At 40.5% G+C, this 16,444-nt stretch overlaps 1 protein-coding gene across 6 annotated transcripts in view; it reads right to left on the reverse strand.

The window, feature by feature from the left end:
* EBF2 (EBF transcription factor 2) overlaps nucleotides 1–16,444 on the reverse strand; it is a 144,840-nt gene that overhangs the window by 119,607 nt on the left and 8,789 nt on the right. For 5 of the 6 annotated variants that reach the window (XM_075724194.1, XM_075724191.1, XM_075724189.1 and 2 more), the window contains exon 6: nucleotides 13,858–13,926. The exons of the other annotated variant lie outside the window; for it this stretch is intronic. In XM_075724194.1, the coding sequence (XP_075580309.1) occupies nucleotides 13,858–13,926 (69 nt within the window). The remainder of the gene's footprint in view (nucleotides 1–13,857; nucleotides 13,927–16,444) is intronic. 6 annotated transcript variants of the gene reach the window in all.

Raw genomic sequence — 16,444 nt, forward strand, 5'->3', positions numbered from 1 at the left:
TCATGTGAACATGAGAATCCTAAGTTTCATCTTTTCAAAACAGTAAATTTCAAGAACTGTAGTTTCTTACAGAAAGTTTGCAAATGTGAAGCAAACCAGAAGCCCAGATGGGAATCTTAGCAGTTTCATTTTTCTTTTGAGGACTTCATTTCAACAAAATATTTATGCACATGCTTCTTGGTGTTGGTGCCAAATAATATCAAGTGCTAACTGCTTTGCTGAATCGGGACCCTTTTGCTGAAATAGCTTTTTATCAATGTTGCATAAGAAAACCTAACCGCATCTCTTCAAAAATAATTAAATCCAATTTGTATTGGCATCAACACTCTCGGCTTCAAGTCTAATTTCTTTATGCCATCAGCTAATTTCATCTGTTCACTGTGTATTGGCTTTCAACTGCTTTAAACGCCTCTGTAATTACCCTCCCTATGCCACCTCTTTTCAAACACCCGATGTTCTTCCTCTAAGGTTTGGCATTTTGAAAAAGAATGTGTGTGTATCTGGCTAATGCAAACGTACCTTGTGCAGTCGTGCTTTTGCAACATAGCTCTTGGGTACAGAGCCATAAGAGCAAGGCAATTATTTCTTTCCTTTCTGATACAAGCTTCTTGCACAGAGCCACAAAGATCAAGACAAGGACCCAGCGGGAAAATATGGTAGTGGAAAACTTTTCCCCTGGAGCAAAGGCACAGACCTAACTAGAGCAAGTGAACACCTACAATAATCAGGCTAAAAAGACAGCTCGGAACTAGAGCAAGTGAACACCTACAATAATCAGGCTAAAAAGACAGCTCGGTAGTGCAGTCAGCAGCAACAATGGAAAGCATAAAGCAGCATGCAGAACTGATAGCACATCCTGTGGAGAAAGTTGACTAGTTCTTTGAGGGAAGCACCGGGAATAAAAGGGAAAGACTGTCAGAGGAGCAACTTCCTATCAGGCTACAGAGCCCGAATCCTGAAAGGATTTGTGGTCATTGACAATATCATTTTGGCTTGCTTGGGATTCACATTTCCATTGAGAAGCTACTCTACTCTTTCTTTCTTTCAAGGGATGAAAAATCCATGGGGCAGAATTTTCTGCTTTCATGCCAAAAACCGAGCAGAGGGAAAAGGGCTCAACATTCCACAGGCTGCAGAGCTGGAGTCACTTCGCTCACTAAGCGCCCCAGGCCATGTGGGTGTGAAGTTATGACGCTTTGAGCTGCAAAGCTTCTATAACCCAGACTCTTCCAACTCAATCACCGGGCTACTTTTTCAAAAATAAATTAATTGGTACTTAACTGTGTGTATTAAACTGACATCACAGTGTCTAAACATGTGAGCAAGAATGTTCTTTTCAGAAAGAGGTCAGCCTGTGTAGACTGACTCTGCTGCGCTTCAACTAGCTGTCAGCATACTCAACACATCTTCTGTTGTTGACAGACACCATCAATGTCATTTAAATTGCCATCACGATTAGTACTACAGAATCACCTAGCGCTCCTAGCCAAGATGCAACTCTCCTCCTCCTCCCTTATCCCATCTTGCCTGCCAAGCTGTCCCCATTTCAAAGGTCTTGCAATTTAACAAGGCACATCAAGATAGATTAAGGGAGAAATGATTTGTCCAAGTTCCTCTGCAGGCCACAGGAAGGGGAGTGCTGGAAATGGACTTCAAACATCCTAATTTCCGCCCCTTCTACTAGAGCACACTTTGTTAATACAAAGTGCTGGCTTTAGCAGGTGTATGCCTCTGAGGTAGGACCACAGAAGGCCAGCTCCCCAATCTGATCTGTGAACACCGAATTTATAAAGCTGTAGCCTTCAGAGTCAGGTTTTACATAGCCTGTTACCCCAGATTTACTCTTTCCTCTACATAACCTCTTTTTTATCGATGCAGGCTTAGGGGAAGAGCTGAAAACGAGGAGTTGTACGTACTGATTTCACCGATCATTATGGGCTTCCTCTAACTCAGTCTTTTCACTTCATCTTGCTTTGGTGGGAAACCTAGGATAGGAATGGGTTAGGACAATTCCTAGAGTTTGCTAAAGGATCTTGAATAAACAGAGCAACAAGCAGCTTAAAAAACACAGGCCAGAAAGAGGACATTAGCCTACAGGTTTTTCTAAAGTCAGTTAAAATTTCTCATCCTATTCCATTTCTCTTCCCCTTAGAGAAATACTCATCTTAAAAAAACCTTACCTTGGAGTTCCACTTGCTGATTGGTAAGACGCTATGCCCTATATAAAACTCCCTCCAAACTGCATTAATTTCCCCGAGAACAACTGCTCATGGACAGTGGAATGACTTTCATACATAACTGTAACAGAGCCTAAGCTGATGGACACATTTGTATTGTCACCAACAGCTTTACTCCTCTTCCCAGCCGCAGGCTACCTTATTTTGGTACCTTGGGTGCAGTGCAACAGTGGAAGAAGAATCTGTGTAAACCACTGCACTGCCATTCCTTACAGCCCACAGAAAGCTTCCCACTGGAACAAATAAGAAAAACAGGGTGTCTGTCAGGCTGATGCTGGACTGACAGTCCTAGATGGTGTTTCTACCCTACACATCTCCTCAAAGGTACTAAGGAAAAATACAACACTGTTGGACAGCACTGGTTCAAAAAGAGTAGACCGGTTAAATGTGGGACAAAGCTCAGTTTTAAACACTCAAGGAATAAAAGTGCATGCGTACTTGGAGAATTATCAAGTGGCTTTAGAATCCCAATTTAAAATAATAATATAGCTTGATCATCAAAGAGCAAGGGTAAGGGCTGCAAAAAAACTGGTGGGAAAATGTAAAGTTTTCTTTCCCAAATTGCAAGTCTTTTCTGGAAAAACAGACCATTTTTCAGTTCTTGTTTTTGATTCTCCCCCCAGTGAAAATACATTTTAAGTGCAGATTAAAAATCTGATTTTCATTTTTTTAATTATCTCAATGAAAATGTTTTTCCTAGATGTAGAGCCTTCTGGAAGTGGAACATTTTGAAAACAGCTCATAGTTGGACCTCGGAAAAAATTTGGAGGTACCCAAAATTGTTAGTTGCTTTTGAATATTTTTCTGCTGAAATATATATAAGCACTTCCAGAATACTCAAATACAACCTTGCTCCTGCTTCCACTGAATTTAAAGGACGTTTTGATGTGGATTTGCACAGGGTAAATCCCCAAACCCGTAACATACTGTCGTGGTTTCAGCTGGGATAGAGTTAATTTTCTTCCTCGTAGCTGGCATAGTGCTGTGTTTTGGATTTAGTATGAGAATAATGTTGGTAACACAGTGATGGTTTAGTTATTGCTAAGTAGTGTTTATACTAGTCAAGGACTTTCCAGCTTTCTGTGCCCTGCCAGGTGCACAAGAAGCTGGGATGGGGCACAGCCAGGCCAGCTGACCCAAACTGCCCCAAGGGATATTCCATTCCATTCCATTCCATACCATACAGCCTCACACTCGGTATAGGGACTGGGGGGAGGTGGCCGGGGGAACCGCTGCTCGGGGACGGGCTGGGCATTGGTCAGCAGGTGGTAAGCAATTGCACTGTGCTTCACTTGTCTTGTGTATTCTTTGATCATTGTTAGTATTATTGTTATTTTCTCTTCCTCTGCTGTCCTATTAAACTGCCTTTATCTCAGCCCACGGGTTTTACTTGTTTTTTTCCAATTCTCACCCCCATCCCACTGCAGAGGGGGAGGGAGGGTGAGCAAGCAGCTGTGTGGTGCTTAGTTGCTGACTGGGGTTAAACCACAGCATATACCATACAAATAGGGGCCCCGGTGGTTGTTCTTTGCTGGAATAAATAAAAAATCCCTTCAGCATAAGAAATGCCATCATCTGGTGAAATCAGCTTTATGCCATCTCCTGTCAGGTGTGACAGCACTTGGGAGTTCATGAGAGGGGCAAGTGATTAAAAGCCACCGTAGGGCAATCAGTTGCCACTTCATCTTATTTTATTTTCTTGAAATAGCCTTTGTAGGAAAGATACAAACCCACATAGGAAAGAGCAACTCGTTTTGCCTAATGGGTTCGCAGTCACCGAGACTCAAATAAGCTGACTGCTTAAAAACAACTCGGGAGCCACAGTAAGAGATAGAAAATTATTGCTTCCTGTCGTGACCAAATATTAAACACAGCACACACCTAATGGCGCTATCACTCCCCAGGGAAGAAGCTTTATGAACAATAAAATCCCAGCAGACTTGCACTGTTTGGACTTAGAAGCCTCATTATAGGCTCACTGATCCAATACAATTTACAAGCTCAATGGACTCCACTTGAAGGAAAAGCCACCAAACATGGAGTTATAAATGGAACGCCCATGGAGAAATTACGCATTTACTTGTGAAGGAAATTAGCAGAGAAGGGGAGATGGAGAGGAAAGGGGAAAAAAAGGAAGGGGAAATAGAAAAGGAAGATAGCTTGGATGACTGCAGCACATTAGAAATCCAAATCAGAGAAAAAGATGGGAATACGAATTACACTTGCAGAGAGGAAATGCTGTTCCAGGACATGCTTACATGATCCAGCCTGGAACACGCAAGCCTTGGATTCCACTCCTCACTGTGTCACAAACTGTTTCTTCTACGTGATCTTGGGCAAGTCATGTTAGTTTTTAATATCTTTAAAAATTATAAGCCCATCTCCAACTGACTTAAACAAGTTTGAGATATACATTATATACTTGTAAAATGAAGACAAGGTTGAGATTGCAAGGACTTTGGGTGATGTTCTGAGCAGGACAACTTATTTCATACCCTATTTGAAAACAGGAAACACTACAGATGAATTGGGAGGCCTTGTTCAGATGTGAAGCACTCTCTTCAGAGAGGCTGAAATCCTGGGATGTTTACAGGGTAGAAAATATATGAGATCCCATCAGAAACAGATGGTGAAAGAAACACACAAGGAAGGGATAGACAGAAACAAAAGGTTCAAAAGGAAAGCAAGAGGCAGTAACAAAAAAGGTTAGGGCAGATGAAGTGACAAGTCCATAAAACCAGGTCTAGACAGAGGCTGAGAAGAGTGCAAAAGTGATAAGAAAGAGTATTTTAGGTCATAAATACACAGAGGATGCTTTCATTAGGATGCAAATACTCTGAAATACTGGCATTTTCAACGATGAGTGCAGATGGATCCAGGCAAATGCAGACCCATTTTCAAAAAGTTGAGTTGTACAGATCCCATGTCATACACTACTGCTCTACATGGCCACAATTTCTTGTGTGCTGTTTGCATAGTGAATTTATCCTCAGTTTCTATTCCCAGAGGTGCTTTAGTTCATGGGAAACTTAGTCCATTCCTCTCTCTGCTACTACCAAACTCATTGATTCTAATGGCTCCTTACACTGCTATCTCATCTGTCCTTCTGAGACCCCTAATTATCAGCTGGCTGTGCAGCCATTTAACCTCCTCACTTGCTGTTTATGAGAACACAACACAAACTGGACCAAATTCTCCTTATTGCAGGGACAAAGCTTCAATTTGAAAGAGGACAAGGATTTTTCCACACTACATTTGAACTTTGCTCAAAACTTTGCATTGCTCAGTCAGGATTCAGCCAGCCAGCACCATCAATGTTTTTTATCTCAGCTAAAGCACAACTAATCTAACAAGACTGGAATTCATCCACATTTGCTGTCCAAACTGCACTAAGGCACCATGGAAGCTTATCTGATTTATGCAGAATTTCTAAAATCCTTCGGGTCTTCTCTTCATTGGACTTATTTTCTTAAGTCTTCCAGGCAGTAGTAGCAATAGTCAGATTTTGTTTCTTTAAATTATATAATATGTCCTTGCTCAGACTTAACCATGCTCCCCTTGCGGTTCTGAAACCAGAACATGTGCTAAGTATTCCGGTTACAGACTTGGTGGAACAAAAGCAATCAATACTGGTTAACACTCCCACCCATTACATTTTTCCCTCTAAGATGTCCAAGGCAGCAAGCACTCCATTCAGAGGGCTCAGGTGAGGTGCTCAGGACACAATGGCTGCACAGTCGCACAATGACAGCACGGGGCTAGGAGCACACGTGTACAAAAAGCTAGTGGAAATGAGGTTCCAGTTCTGTTAGCTTCCCAATAAATCTGTGCTTGAAATCAGCAGTGATTTAAACTCATTTATTTTTCGCTTAGTTTCAGAAGCAGTAACACCTTCAGCCCAGGCAGCAGTGACTAACAGTCTAGGGGGAGAGTAACTTTTTAAATCACTCCAAAACAATCTCCACCCTAATGGCAATAGTTTTCCACATCACCATAGTATTTCCACACATCAATTTTCAGCATATGTATCTTTGTGTTATCAGTGAAAGCTAGAAAAGCACACACTTATACTTGGTTTACTGTTAAACAGAGACTATGTGAATGGCTAGAAAAATACAAGCAGTCTGCAATGGAGAGAAAGGACCAGAACCCGGGACTTCCACAGTTCAAACTAGTTCCTTAACCACAAGTCCATTCTTCATTTTTCTAGCACACTCAAAGAGATCTTTAAGCTTCTTTTGACTCACCAGCTTGCTGGAAAATCTGTTGTCTATCAACATTAAAAAAAAAAGTTAAGCGACACAAGTTAGTCCCCAGTTTACTCCATTTACAAGCTTTAAGTGATTGTACGCAAAGATTGCAAGATGCTTTGGACAGCAAACTAGTAAAGAAATTTTCTTTTTGCCTAAAAAGGAGTGGGTGGGAGTGGGGAGAAACAAACAAACAAATTACACACTAAAAGAACCTCTCGTCAAATGGCTAGGATAGTGCACTTTAAGTTACTGACTCCCCACAAACATCCAGTCTACTAAAAAATTCATAAAGAGACAGATGGCACAACAGCAGCTCTTTGCAGGAGAGCAGGGTTTAGCAGTGAACAAAGGACTTTGACTCCCTAGGACAAGAGAAGGGATCATTGTGGGTTTTGGAGGCTTGGAAGGGGGGGATTGGAGCATGCAGGGAGCTGAGGAGGGCTGCATATATCTGCAGCTCCTGGTTTCACCCCACAGCAGCAACAGATTTGAGACATTTATTCTACCTTGGCAGGCATACAAGGAGTATGGAGAACAGAGTAGAACAAGAACAATCCAACTCTGCCATGTAGACGAAATCCTCCTTGCAGCAGAAACATGAAAAATAAGAACAAAAACGCCTATTCAAGGATCTGAAACCACTTTCCACAGCTAGATAATTGCTAACGCTTTGCGTTACAGGGGAAACTGAGGCATGGAGTTATGTCACTTTTTTAAAAGTGACAGGGCAACTCTGTATCAGTGGGCATTTGATCCAGGCCTTTCCATTCATGCTGCTCTGCCTCTAAGCATTAGGAAATATCCTTGTGTTACCCAATGGTTTTTCGGATCAGCCTGAAAGTGAGACAGAAGGGACAAAGTCCTTTCTAGATGACTAAGATTAAAAAAAAAAACAAAAAACAAAAAAACACCCACAAAGCATCCACAAAAAAACCAAACCAGGATAGCGAGAAGTCTGCACCACTTATTTCAAGCCAGATCCTTCAAAATGAAACATAATCTGTATGCCCTTTTACCTTTTTTTAGGGAGAGGGAACGGGGGGAGCACACCACAAGAAGACATAAAGCCCAGTCCTATTAATGTGGACATCTCACACAGAGCACTTTAAGACACAGCATGGACACTATAGGGGCATAGTCAGAATGTTTAAGCCTAGCAACAGCTGTCTTTCCTAAAGAGAGTTTTAGTGCTTGTGAAACGTGCCAGCCAGCCAGCCTGGGAGAGTTCAGTCCTCTGTTTATCTGTACAGCAGGTAGGGCACGAGTATCAGCAGGGAAGAAAATCTCTGTCCCTGCCGCCCCATTTCTGCACTGAAGGGATGGACCCCTATGGCACAAGAATGTAATCCAGTCTTCTCTGCGTCTTTATAGAGATGCTAACAAGTGTGCCAGCTGTGTTCATGCTTTGGGGTTTTTCTTTAAAAATAATAATAAAAGCCTAAATGTTTACAGCATGTGTCAGCTAACCAGTATTGTAGTTCACCATCTACTGAAGCCACCGTGCCAAGCGCTCAGCTGGTGCAAGTCAATGCAGCGCTGCTGACCCAGCTGCAGATCTGGCCCCATGCCTCCACCCACTGGTTAGTGCATGTCTCGACCCAAGGTAATATTCCACACAACCCAGCAGTTCACTCAAATCCCATTCATCACTGCAGCCAGTGCCCCAGTAATAACTGCAATAAATAAAAGGTGGTAGCAAAACACATTAGATTCTTTACAGGACAATCAGGAAGAGTTTAGGTTAACAGTAGGAGGAATTGAACCCAGGATCTCAGATTCTGAAAGCATCTGAGCTAAATGACCTCATTCCATCAGCTCAAAGACAACAGAGGACTCGAGAGCCTCCACACAGGAAAACCATAAAGACAGCCAGCTACACACAGCACAGAGCTTGTGCTCATATTTTGCAGTGGTGTTTCAAGTAATTTCTCCTGTAGTAACAAAAAAGTCTGTCCCATCCCAGCTGCATTGCACTGTTTAATTGAATTAAGATGTTTTGTTTGAACTACATAGAAATTTCTTTTGACTATTTATCTCTTATTAGAAGAAGGAGGGGAAAAAAAAAAGCAAAAAAAAAAAAAAAAAAGGCAAACTGTTCAACCAAAAGTCACCCACTTCTTCCCAGTACCCTGGAGGCTTCAGTTAGATCACAGCCTTCATAAACTAGGTAAAGCACTAAGAGTAACAAGCACACAAAATAACCTGCTCTAAAGAGCTTAAATCTTCAAGAAACACAAAGAATTAAAAAAAAAAAAAAAATCATGCACATTTGATGAATAGGGAATTTATATCCAAAACTATACAACTCACCTAAAATGAGAGAGAAAATCTGCAGTAAAATGAGGAATTAAATTCATTAATTCATTTGCAGTATCGACGACCTCTTTATCATAAGACCAAGTTTATTTTTACTTGCATAACTGGGGTGGGAAAGGTAGCAAACTAAGTAACTACAATACAGGCGTGACAAAATACAGCTTTCATTTGGGAATGATCATCTTCAAAAGAACAAAATTCCACCCTTCTATCTGAAAGCCACCCCAACTCACCCACTTCATATCCCTGTCTATGATTTCCACAAAGACAGAAATGTTAGTATGCAAAGTTCATACTCTAATTCCCAGGAACTACAAGGAATGTTAAGAACCACCACTTCAGCCATGAGAAAAAGAAACAAAAACATTTACATTTACATTTCTGAAGTCTCATAAACGTGCCAATTCCACAGGTACTAACTTCAAAAACTAAGCAGGAAGACAGGGTAAATAGAAATTAAGATCACTGGGAATCCACCAGTGCTATGATCCACCATGGGAACACACTAGAACCAATTTAGCTCTGGTGAATTTTGATCTTGTAGGCAAAGTTAAAGCTTGCTCTAACATTTTGGAAGTGACCGTGGCTTGTGTTGTCTAAAAAAACTTGGAGTGCATATTTTGCAAATGCTTCTGGACTAAACATCTATCATGTAACCTCACACATATGTTCAGGTGGTTCTTTCAGCCCTACGCTCCTGCAGAGTTATGTCTGCTTCTGCTTTTTTGGATGCCTGCAATAGCAACATTGCAGGATTTTAGCTGTTACCATTGCTGTTAAAACAGAGGCAGCATTCTGAACTCGGATTCTGATCCAAGTTACGCTGGAATTCCAACTCAGAGCATTGCAGGAACCGAAATACTCTAATGTATCCTACAGATCTTTGTCAGTGGGAGAGAGTACACAGTAAACTTCAGTGAAGAAACTCCCTTTCATATAGGAAAGTGGTAGTTTCCAAGAGTGAACAGAAAAATAACTGCAAGGTCCTCAGGATCTAAATCTAGTCCCCAGAGCAAAGGTCACAACAGAAATGTTTTATTCAGCATAAGAACTTTTGGAATTCGTTCAAGGAGAAGAAAAAACCCAACAACAACAACGTGGTTGACATTTTTTTCCCACTGAACTACTTCTTCCTTTTTAAACAGGGATACAAGTTTCCACGATTTGGCAAACACCAATGAATTGTGCCTCCTTACAGAAATAAACAGGTAAACCAAGACAATAGTCCAAGCATCAGCCTCTGGAAGCATAAAAAGCAAGCAAGAAGGGAGAGAAACAAATAAAGGGAAAACACTGTACTGCTGATGGGGTTATGTTCTTTTGCAGCAACTTATAATGTAGTCCGTGAACTCAGCTAAATTTGGTGCATGTTTAGCTCAGTGCAACATTGGATGGCAGGTTATGACCTCAACTGATTTGAATGCTTCATTAGTCTCGTGAGGTTTATAGGATGCATCTATAGCGTGGTCAGAAGCGTGCAATCATAGCATGGACAGTCATACCAGATGCAGCCACTTAGCTCAGGCAAAAAAGGACAATAAACAATAAAGTTGCAGTAGCACAGACATCGACATATATCTCTACCCAGGAGGAATGCCTCTCCTTGTTTCTTCACCACCCTTAGAGGTACCCAAAGTAGTTAATTTAACTTGTGCCTACTCATGGTAAGAGTATACCTCCAGGTACCACACAGAGCTTGCCTCATCTTAGAGTCTAAACCCCTCTACCTTGCAGCTTGCTCCTTTGCTGTTGAGGGAACCCGCTTGCCACGCACGGGCTGCTTGTACAGTAAAGCAGCTTAGAGATAGTAACGTGGTGCCCTCCTGAATCCTTCATATTTGAGTAGGCCACTGCCTTTGTGGGAGTTGCAAATCAAACATAGAACTTGTTAGACCTAAGCTATACACAGCTCAGCCTAAAACGGGGTTCCATCTCTACTCTCACACCTCATGATAGTCACCTGCTACAGCTTTGAAGATGTTGGTCTTATCTATGACATACAATCAAACCATGTTTTAATCATGTAGGTCCCCACACACAGCTGGAATTACGATGCAGATGGCACCTCCTGAGTGCCAGCCACAATTTTCTCACACACTCTTGCAGCAGGAGCAATGCATATTAACCAGCCTAGGCTCAAAGGGAGAACCTAGCTCGTTCAGACAACAAAGTTCTTCTCTGGCCTCCACTTCCCTTCTATTCTAAATGGAAAGCTCTAGTCCCATTTCACTTCACACGTACTGTTTAGACATGGCTCTGCGTAACACAAATGTATTTTTGTAATCCTTTCTCTCTCCATTTTACTTTTTTTTCCCCCCACTTCTCTAGAGACATGTTAGAATGTAACAGCTGCATTGTTACATGACAAATTTTTACATGTACCTATCATTTCAAGCAATGAAAAAACACCTTCATTCCAATTATTTATTTTTAGAAACATGTAGTTCATTTTAAGCTAAGAAAAAAAACCATCATGAAGCCAACACTGAATTGAAAATCTTATCATATTTACTGGCCTGCGTGATTGCAGATTGTTGCAAGCTGCATTTCAGAAATTACATTCCACTTGCTACCACGTTCTTAGGCATAGATGTTTTCTTCTAAAGAAGCCATATAAAGACCCCCTAAATAAATAAGAACACTGCTGCCCAGATTCCCAAGCTAGTTCAGAACACATATGACTCTCCAGCAGAGTTTTCTGCTTGTTTGAAAGATGGAAAGATTAGCCCCCTTGAACGTAGCTTGGGAGAGTGGACTGTTTAGTTAAACTCCTAAGTAGTTGTACTTACTGCTGTGGAAATGTCTGAGGATGACAGGCTACACAATGAATTCCTCTGTGCACAGACATGTACAGCATAACTTTGTTATTATATTTGCATTACATGTGTTGATTAAGATGCAGTACACAGGATTATCCCTCACTCCTCAAACCTTGTTTAACTGGGTAAAATGGTGGAATAGAAATAACTGTACAGAAGAGGGAGTCATTTGCTAGACGCTGCATTACTGATTAGCGGTAGAACAAGAAAAAAGATTTAGCTTTGAGTTTAGCTTCTGTTCACCACACTGTTCGCTAAACCATGCCACCTCCAGACAGCAATGCAGATTTGTAATCGTTTCTTTCCTCTGTGGCCTAAACCTGATTTTGTGACTGCCTTTAAAACCAAGCGAAAACAGCTTTATCGGGCCGTACCCCTTATTTCTCTCATCTACCTTGTTATTACCCCTACTGAACTCCAGATTTCACTTGCAATTTTGAGACATGCACACACACAGATGACAGGGAAGAACTGACGCTCAACAAGAAACTGCCAGACTGAACCTAGAGGATGCTTCCACACGAACAGAATGCCTATAGGCAGAACGCCTATTGCTGTTGGCAAGGGAGTTATGAACAAAGGTTTGGGCTCAGAGCAAGTTAGGAAAGCTTAGGACTCATTGACCACACAGATGACTTGTGATGCACGTTTTACACACAGTTGTTAAAAAGAATAACCCTGCTCTTTCTAATAGTTCCACTTCCATTGCATTTTACATCAACAGATCTCAAATCCCCACAGAAAGCGTCGGACTCTTCATTTTGCATGAGAAGGGACAGCTTGCTCAAGACAACAAAATAACAGTTAGTGGTAGGAACAGCCCCTTCACGGCCTTAACTCATAGACTAATACACTGCCTTACGTCATGCTGCTTCTCCAGCAGTCAGACAAGTTTCAGAAAATTCAGACTTCAGATTGGAAAATTCCCAAATGCAGATTCATACCAAACATCAACACGGCCAAAAATAAGCTAGAAATTTCATAGAAAAGGTCAAGATGGCACATCTAGGACTTCTGCCTCTAGTCAGGAAACTGCCCCTTACACCCACACAAACAGCCCAGTTTGCTGGAATTTCCAACTGTGGCCCCAACCACAACTTGTCAGTACAAAATTAAAAGGGAAAACCATGGGGTAAAGGAAGAACCCCATCACATCACTGAAGTTCCAAAATTATTTAGATTGACTCTGTGATGAAAAAAATGAAGGAAATAATCATAGATCTTTATTCAAACCAGCTTGACCATTCTGAATGCCAAAACAAAATTCACAAGAAATACTATGACAAATAATGCTTATTAGAATGTAGACAGAACACGCCAGACACATACAGACACAAAAACTTAATCCACAGTCCATCCACTTCAGCATCAGCTCTCCACTAGCCCCTTGTACCAGCTGCTTCAGGGAAAAGAAACTCTTTAAACAGTTACAGTAGAATAATGGGGGGGAGTGTGGGAGGGTGGATTTCTTCCTGACTTTTCCTTAGTTACTGTTCTCCTTCTGGAGATCTTGGTTGTGTACTTCTTTTTGAAACAGCTCTGTCGTCTTGTTTTTCCTTTTTGAATCTTGCTGAACTCCAGATCTCAAACAACACTTTGAGTCAGTGAGTTCCACAGGCTAGTTTTCTAAGCCTCCACGAAAACAATTTTTCATGTGCCAGTTCATGATTTAACAAACTGCTGCTCTCCCCATTTATGTTATTTAACAGAAACTGGCAAGCAGAACCTAGACCTGGATCGGGAGCTGACTAATATATGAAGCTGCTGTTCTACATAAAATTGCTCACAATCCCCAAGCCGTCGGTTTTAATCCTGCCTAGTATGTTGCACTTCTGCCTTTACCCCTTCCTTCTTCCCCACATTTCTAGAAAAAATAACATTATTTTGTTAAAGAATATTATTGAAGCTGCCAGGTTGCTCAAAGCTTTATCTGTCTCAGTAAGGTGAATAGAAAATATTCCAGATACGTACAGGGAATATTTGGTCACAATGAAAATGATACACAGAGAACTTAATTTACAAAATAAACATCAACAATTTTGTCCAGGTAAGCCCAGATGCACTAAAGCTAACCAACTCTTAGGCTGGCATTTTTCTCAAGAATCACGAAGCACAGACATACCCAAATGGCAGACGCTGACAGATAACCATCATGAAAGACCCTCAGCCACCTCAAAGCACACACAACAATTTGGCATTGTTTTTGTGGGAAAATGAGGATTCATCTCCTACCTGTCAATGATCACAGGGTCAGATGGAGTCTCATTTCTGTTGCCGCAACTTTTCTTCTCACAGCACCGACTAGAGAGAGAAAGAAAACCAAAATTAAAGAATTACTGGGACAGTTGATAGCAAAGCAACCAGCTAAAAGTCTTGTCTGCAAATCTTCAAGACTCAATATACACCTAGAAGAGTAACTGAGAAAATTCTGGCTAGGCTTTCCGGAAGGGAGAAGAACTAAGGGAATTGGGCACCCAAATTCTGCTTGATTCCAGCTGGAGTTTGGCACTTGGCTCCCTGGAGCCTTTTTTTAAATTCCCAGCCAAAAATGAACAGCAATATGGTCACACTTTAGACTAAGGAGCTATTTATAAAGGCTTAATAAATGATTAACAGATGTCATAATGACATTACTGGCATGAGTATCGTGTGTTATGTATGGTTAAAAGTCCATCAAAAGAAGGTGCTAGAACTGACTATAAGCAACCTACTGATTTGTTATATTTTAATAACTGATTTGTTGATTATTAAATATCTAGTAACCCCTAAGTTTCATACGCCCACAGAAAACTTCAACACTATAGTAACACCAATGAAAAAACAGAAACTGAACATACTTAGATCCTACTAAGGATCCAAAGAGATAGTTTTTCAGGTTGGCATTTCATCTGTAAATCCCTTTGCAATTATTCAGTGATGATAAGCCCTTAAGATTAAGCATGTATATATACACCTTTTATACTGTGTGGACACCAACACGATTGTAAAGAAATTAGAACTCTCTCTGATGAGCTGACAACATAAAATAAATATATTTATCTGATGTCATAAGGAAATGCAAGATAACACTGTCGCCCTCAGGAGTTTGCAGAAAGGTTCGTATTGCAGAATGATATTCTGCAATATCCGTGTTATGTCCACATCTACGCACATGTGCATGCAGACACACAAAGATGACTCTGTGTGTGTAAATACATGTGTGTGTGCACATGCATGGACGTGTACATATATACACAGATATATCAGGAGATGGTACAAAAGAATGCAACCTACACTCAGAAACTATTTGATGTTCTTCACTCCCAGTGAATTAAACTTTCTTCAGGAAACAAGAACAGAACCACTGTATTTCCTTTTCCCATTTTTAATAATAATAAACAAACAAAAAAAAAAAAGAAAAAAGAAATCAAGAGACAGGTCATTATTTGATTTCCACTGATATACTCATTGACATGGGTGATGCTCCTTGCATATACACCAGCTGAGTACCAGAAGTTTAATAGACTTTAAAAACAGTCCTTGCTCTGAAATTCTCAATTTTAAAAATTTGTAGCAATGTAGAAGCCTGTTAGAAGATTTAAGCTGTCTTGATGCTCCGATAGTTTGTTCTGACCAAAGCTAACATGGGAGGGGGAGGATGGAGGCATCCAAAACTTTGACTATATCAGAAGTCCCGTATGCCTCAGAAATCAACAGATCAGATTCTGCCATAAGTTACACAAATGCCTTTCCAAATTATGTTTTTCACATTCTGCTGAGGTTGTTCAAATTTACTCCCACAGAATCAATACATTGTTTAGGTTTTTGTACAGTGGCAAATGTATTCAGCACCTATTATACAAAATTCTCAAGTCAGTCTGAATCCCAGAGTTTTCCAACTGGGGAGCAATTCCAAGCAGAGGAATTTTAAAAATTTAAATAAAATGCTTGAATTCAATGAAGGCAGTACAAAATATGAGAGAGTAGCTTTTTTTTTCTTGAAGTGCCTAATATTCAATTATAAATACCTAAAAGAAGCATTTAGACAAAAAAAAAAAACTCTTTCGGATATGAAAAATTTCAAATGCATGCATTTTCTCCTTAAGTTACAGTGTGTGCCAGGGACCTCCCGTTTGCAACTTGAAATTGCCCAGCAAGATGAGATACAACTAGCAGATCTATTTGAATAGCAGCTGTAACTGTTTCAACATTTCTACATTCCCTTTGCCTCAAACCTGCACTTACTCATCGATGCTAGTCCTTTTAAAATAAAAGGATACACTAAATATTTAAAAATCCCTGGGGCAGACCCTCTGGCTGCTGTAAATTGTCATAGCTCCATCGACTTCAGTGAAGCTATGGTAATTCACACTAGCTAAGAATATCCCCACTCTCTCCGTCTCCCAACTTTGTTTTAAGTGCATCTCATGCATTTCACTGCCTAATGATTGTTTATAAAGAATTGCATATTTTGGTACTAAAAGCCAAGATGCAAGATGTTTTCTGAAGAAAAAAAAACAAACCACAACCCAAAAAAGCAGAAAACCCTCACTCAGAAAAATATAAATTTGACATATACTTCTGACATGTCTAATATAACAATGCATTGGAAATAACACCGGGAATAAATGCCTTGCTGGTTTACATGCCGCTATAATAAAACAACAAAAGGAACACAATTTAAAAAATAGTTTTGTAGTGTTTTGTTGTTGGTTTTTTTCTACATCTAGCTGAAACAGCAGTCAGTTCCTCTCTTTGCAATAATATTAAATGAGATCTGCTTTAGTCGTGTAACTTACACAGATGGTCCCCAAAAATGTTTCTGATTGCACTACACCAC

This window comes from Pelecanus crispus, chromosome 21, assembly GCF_030463565.1.
Source record: "Pelecanus crispus isolate bPelCri1 chromosome 21, bPelCri1.pri, whole genome shotgun sequence".
In the NCBI taxonomy this organism is placed as follows: domain Eukaryota; kingdom Metazoa; phylum Chordata; class Aves; order Pelecaniformes; family Pelecanidae; genus Pelecanus; species Pelecanus crispus.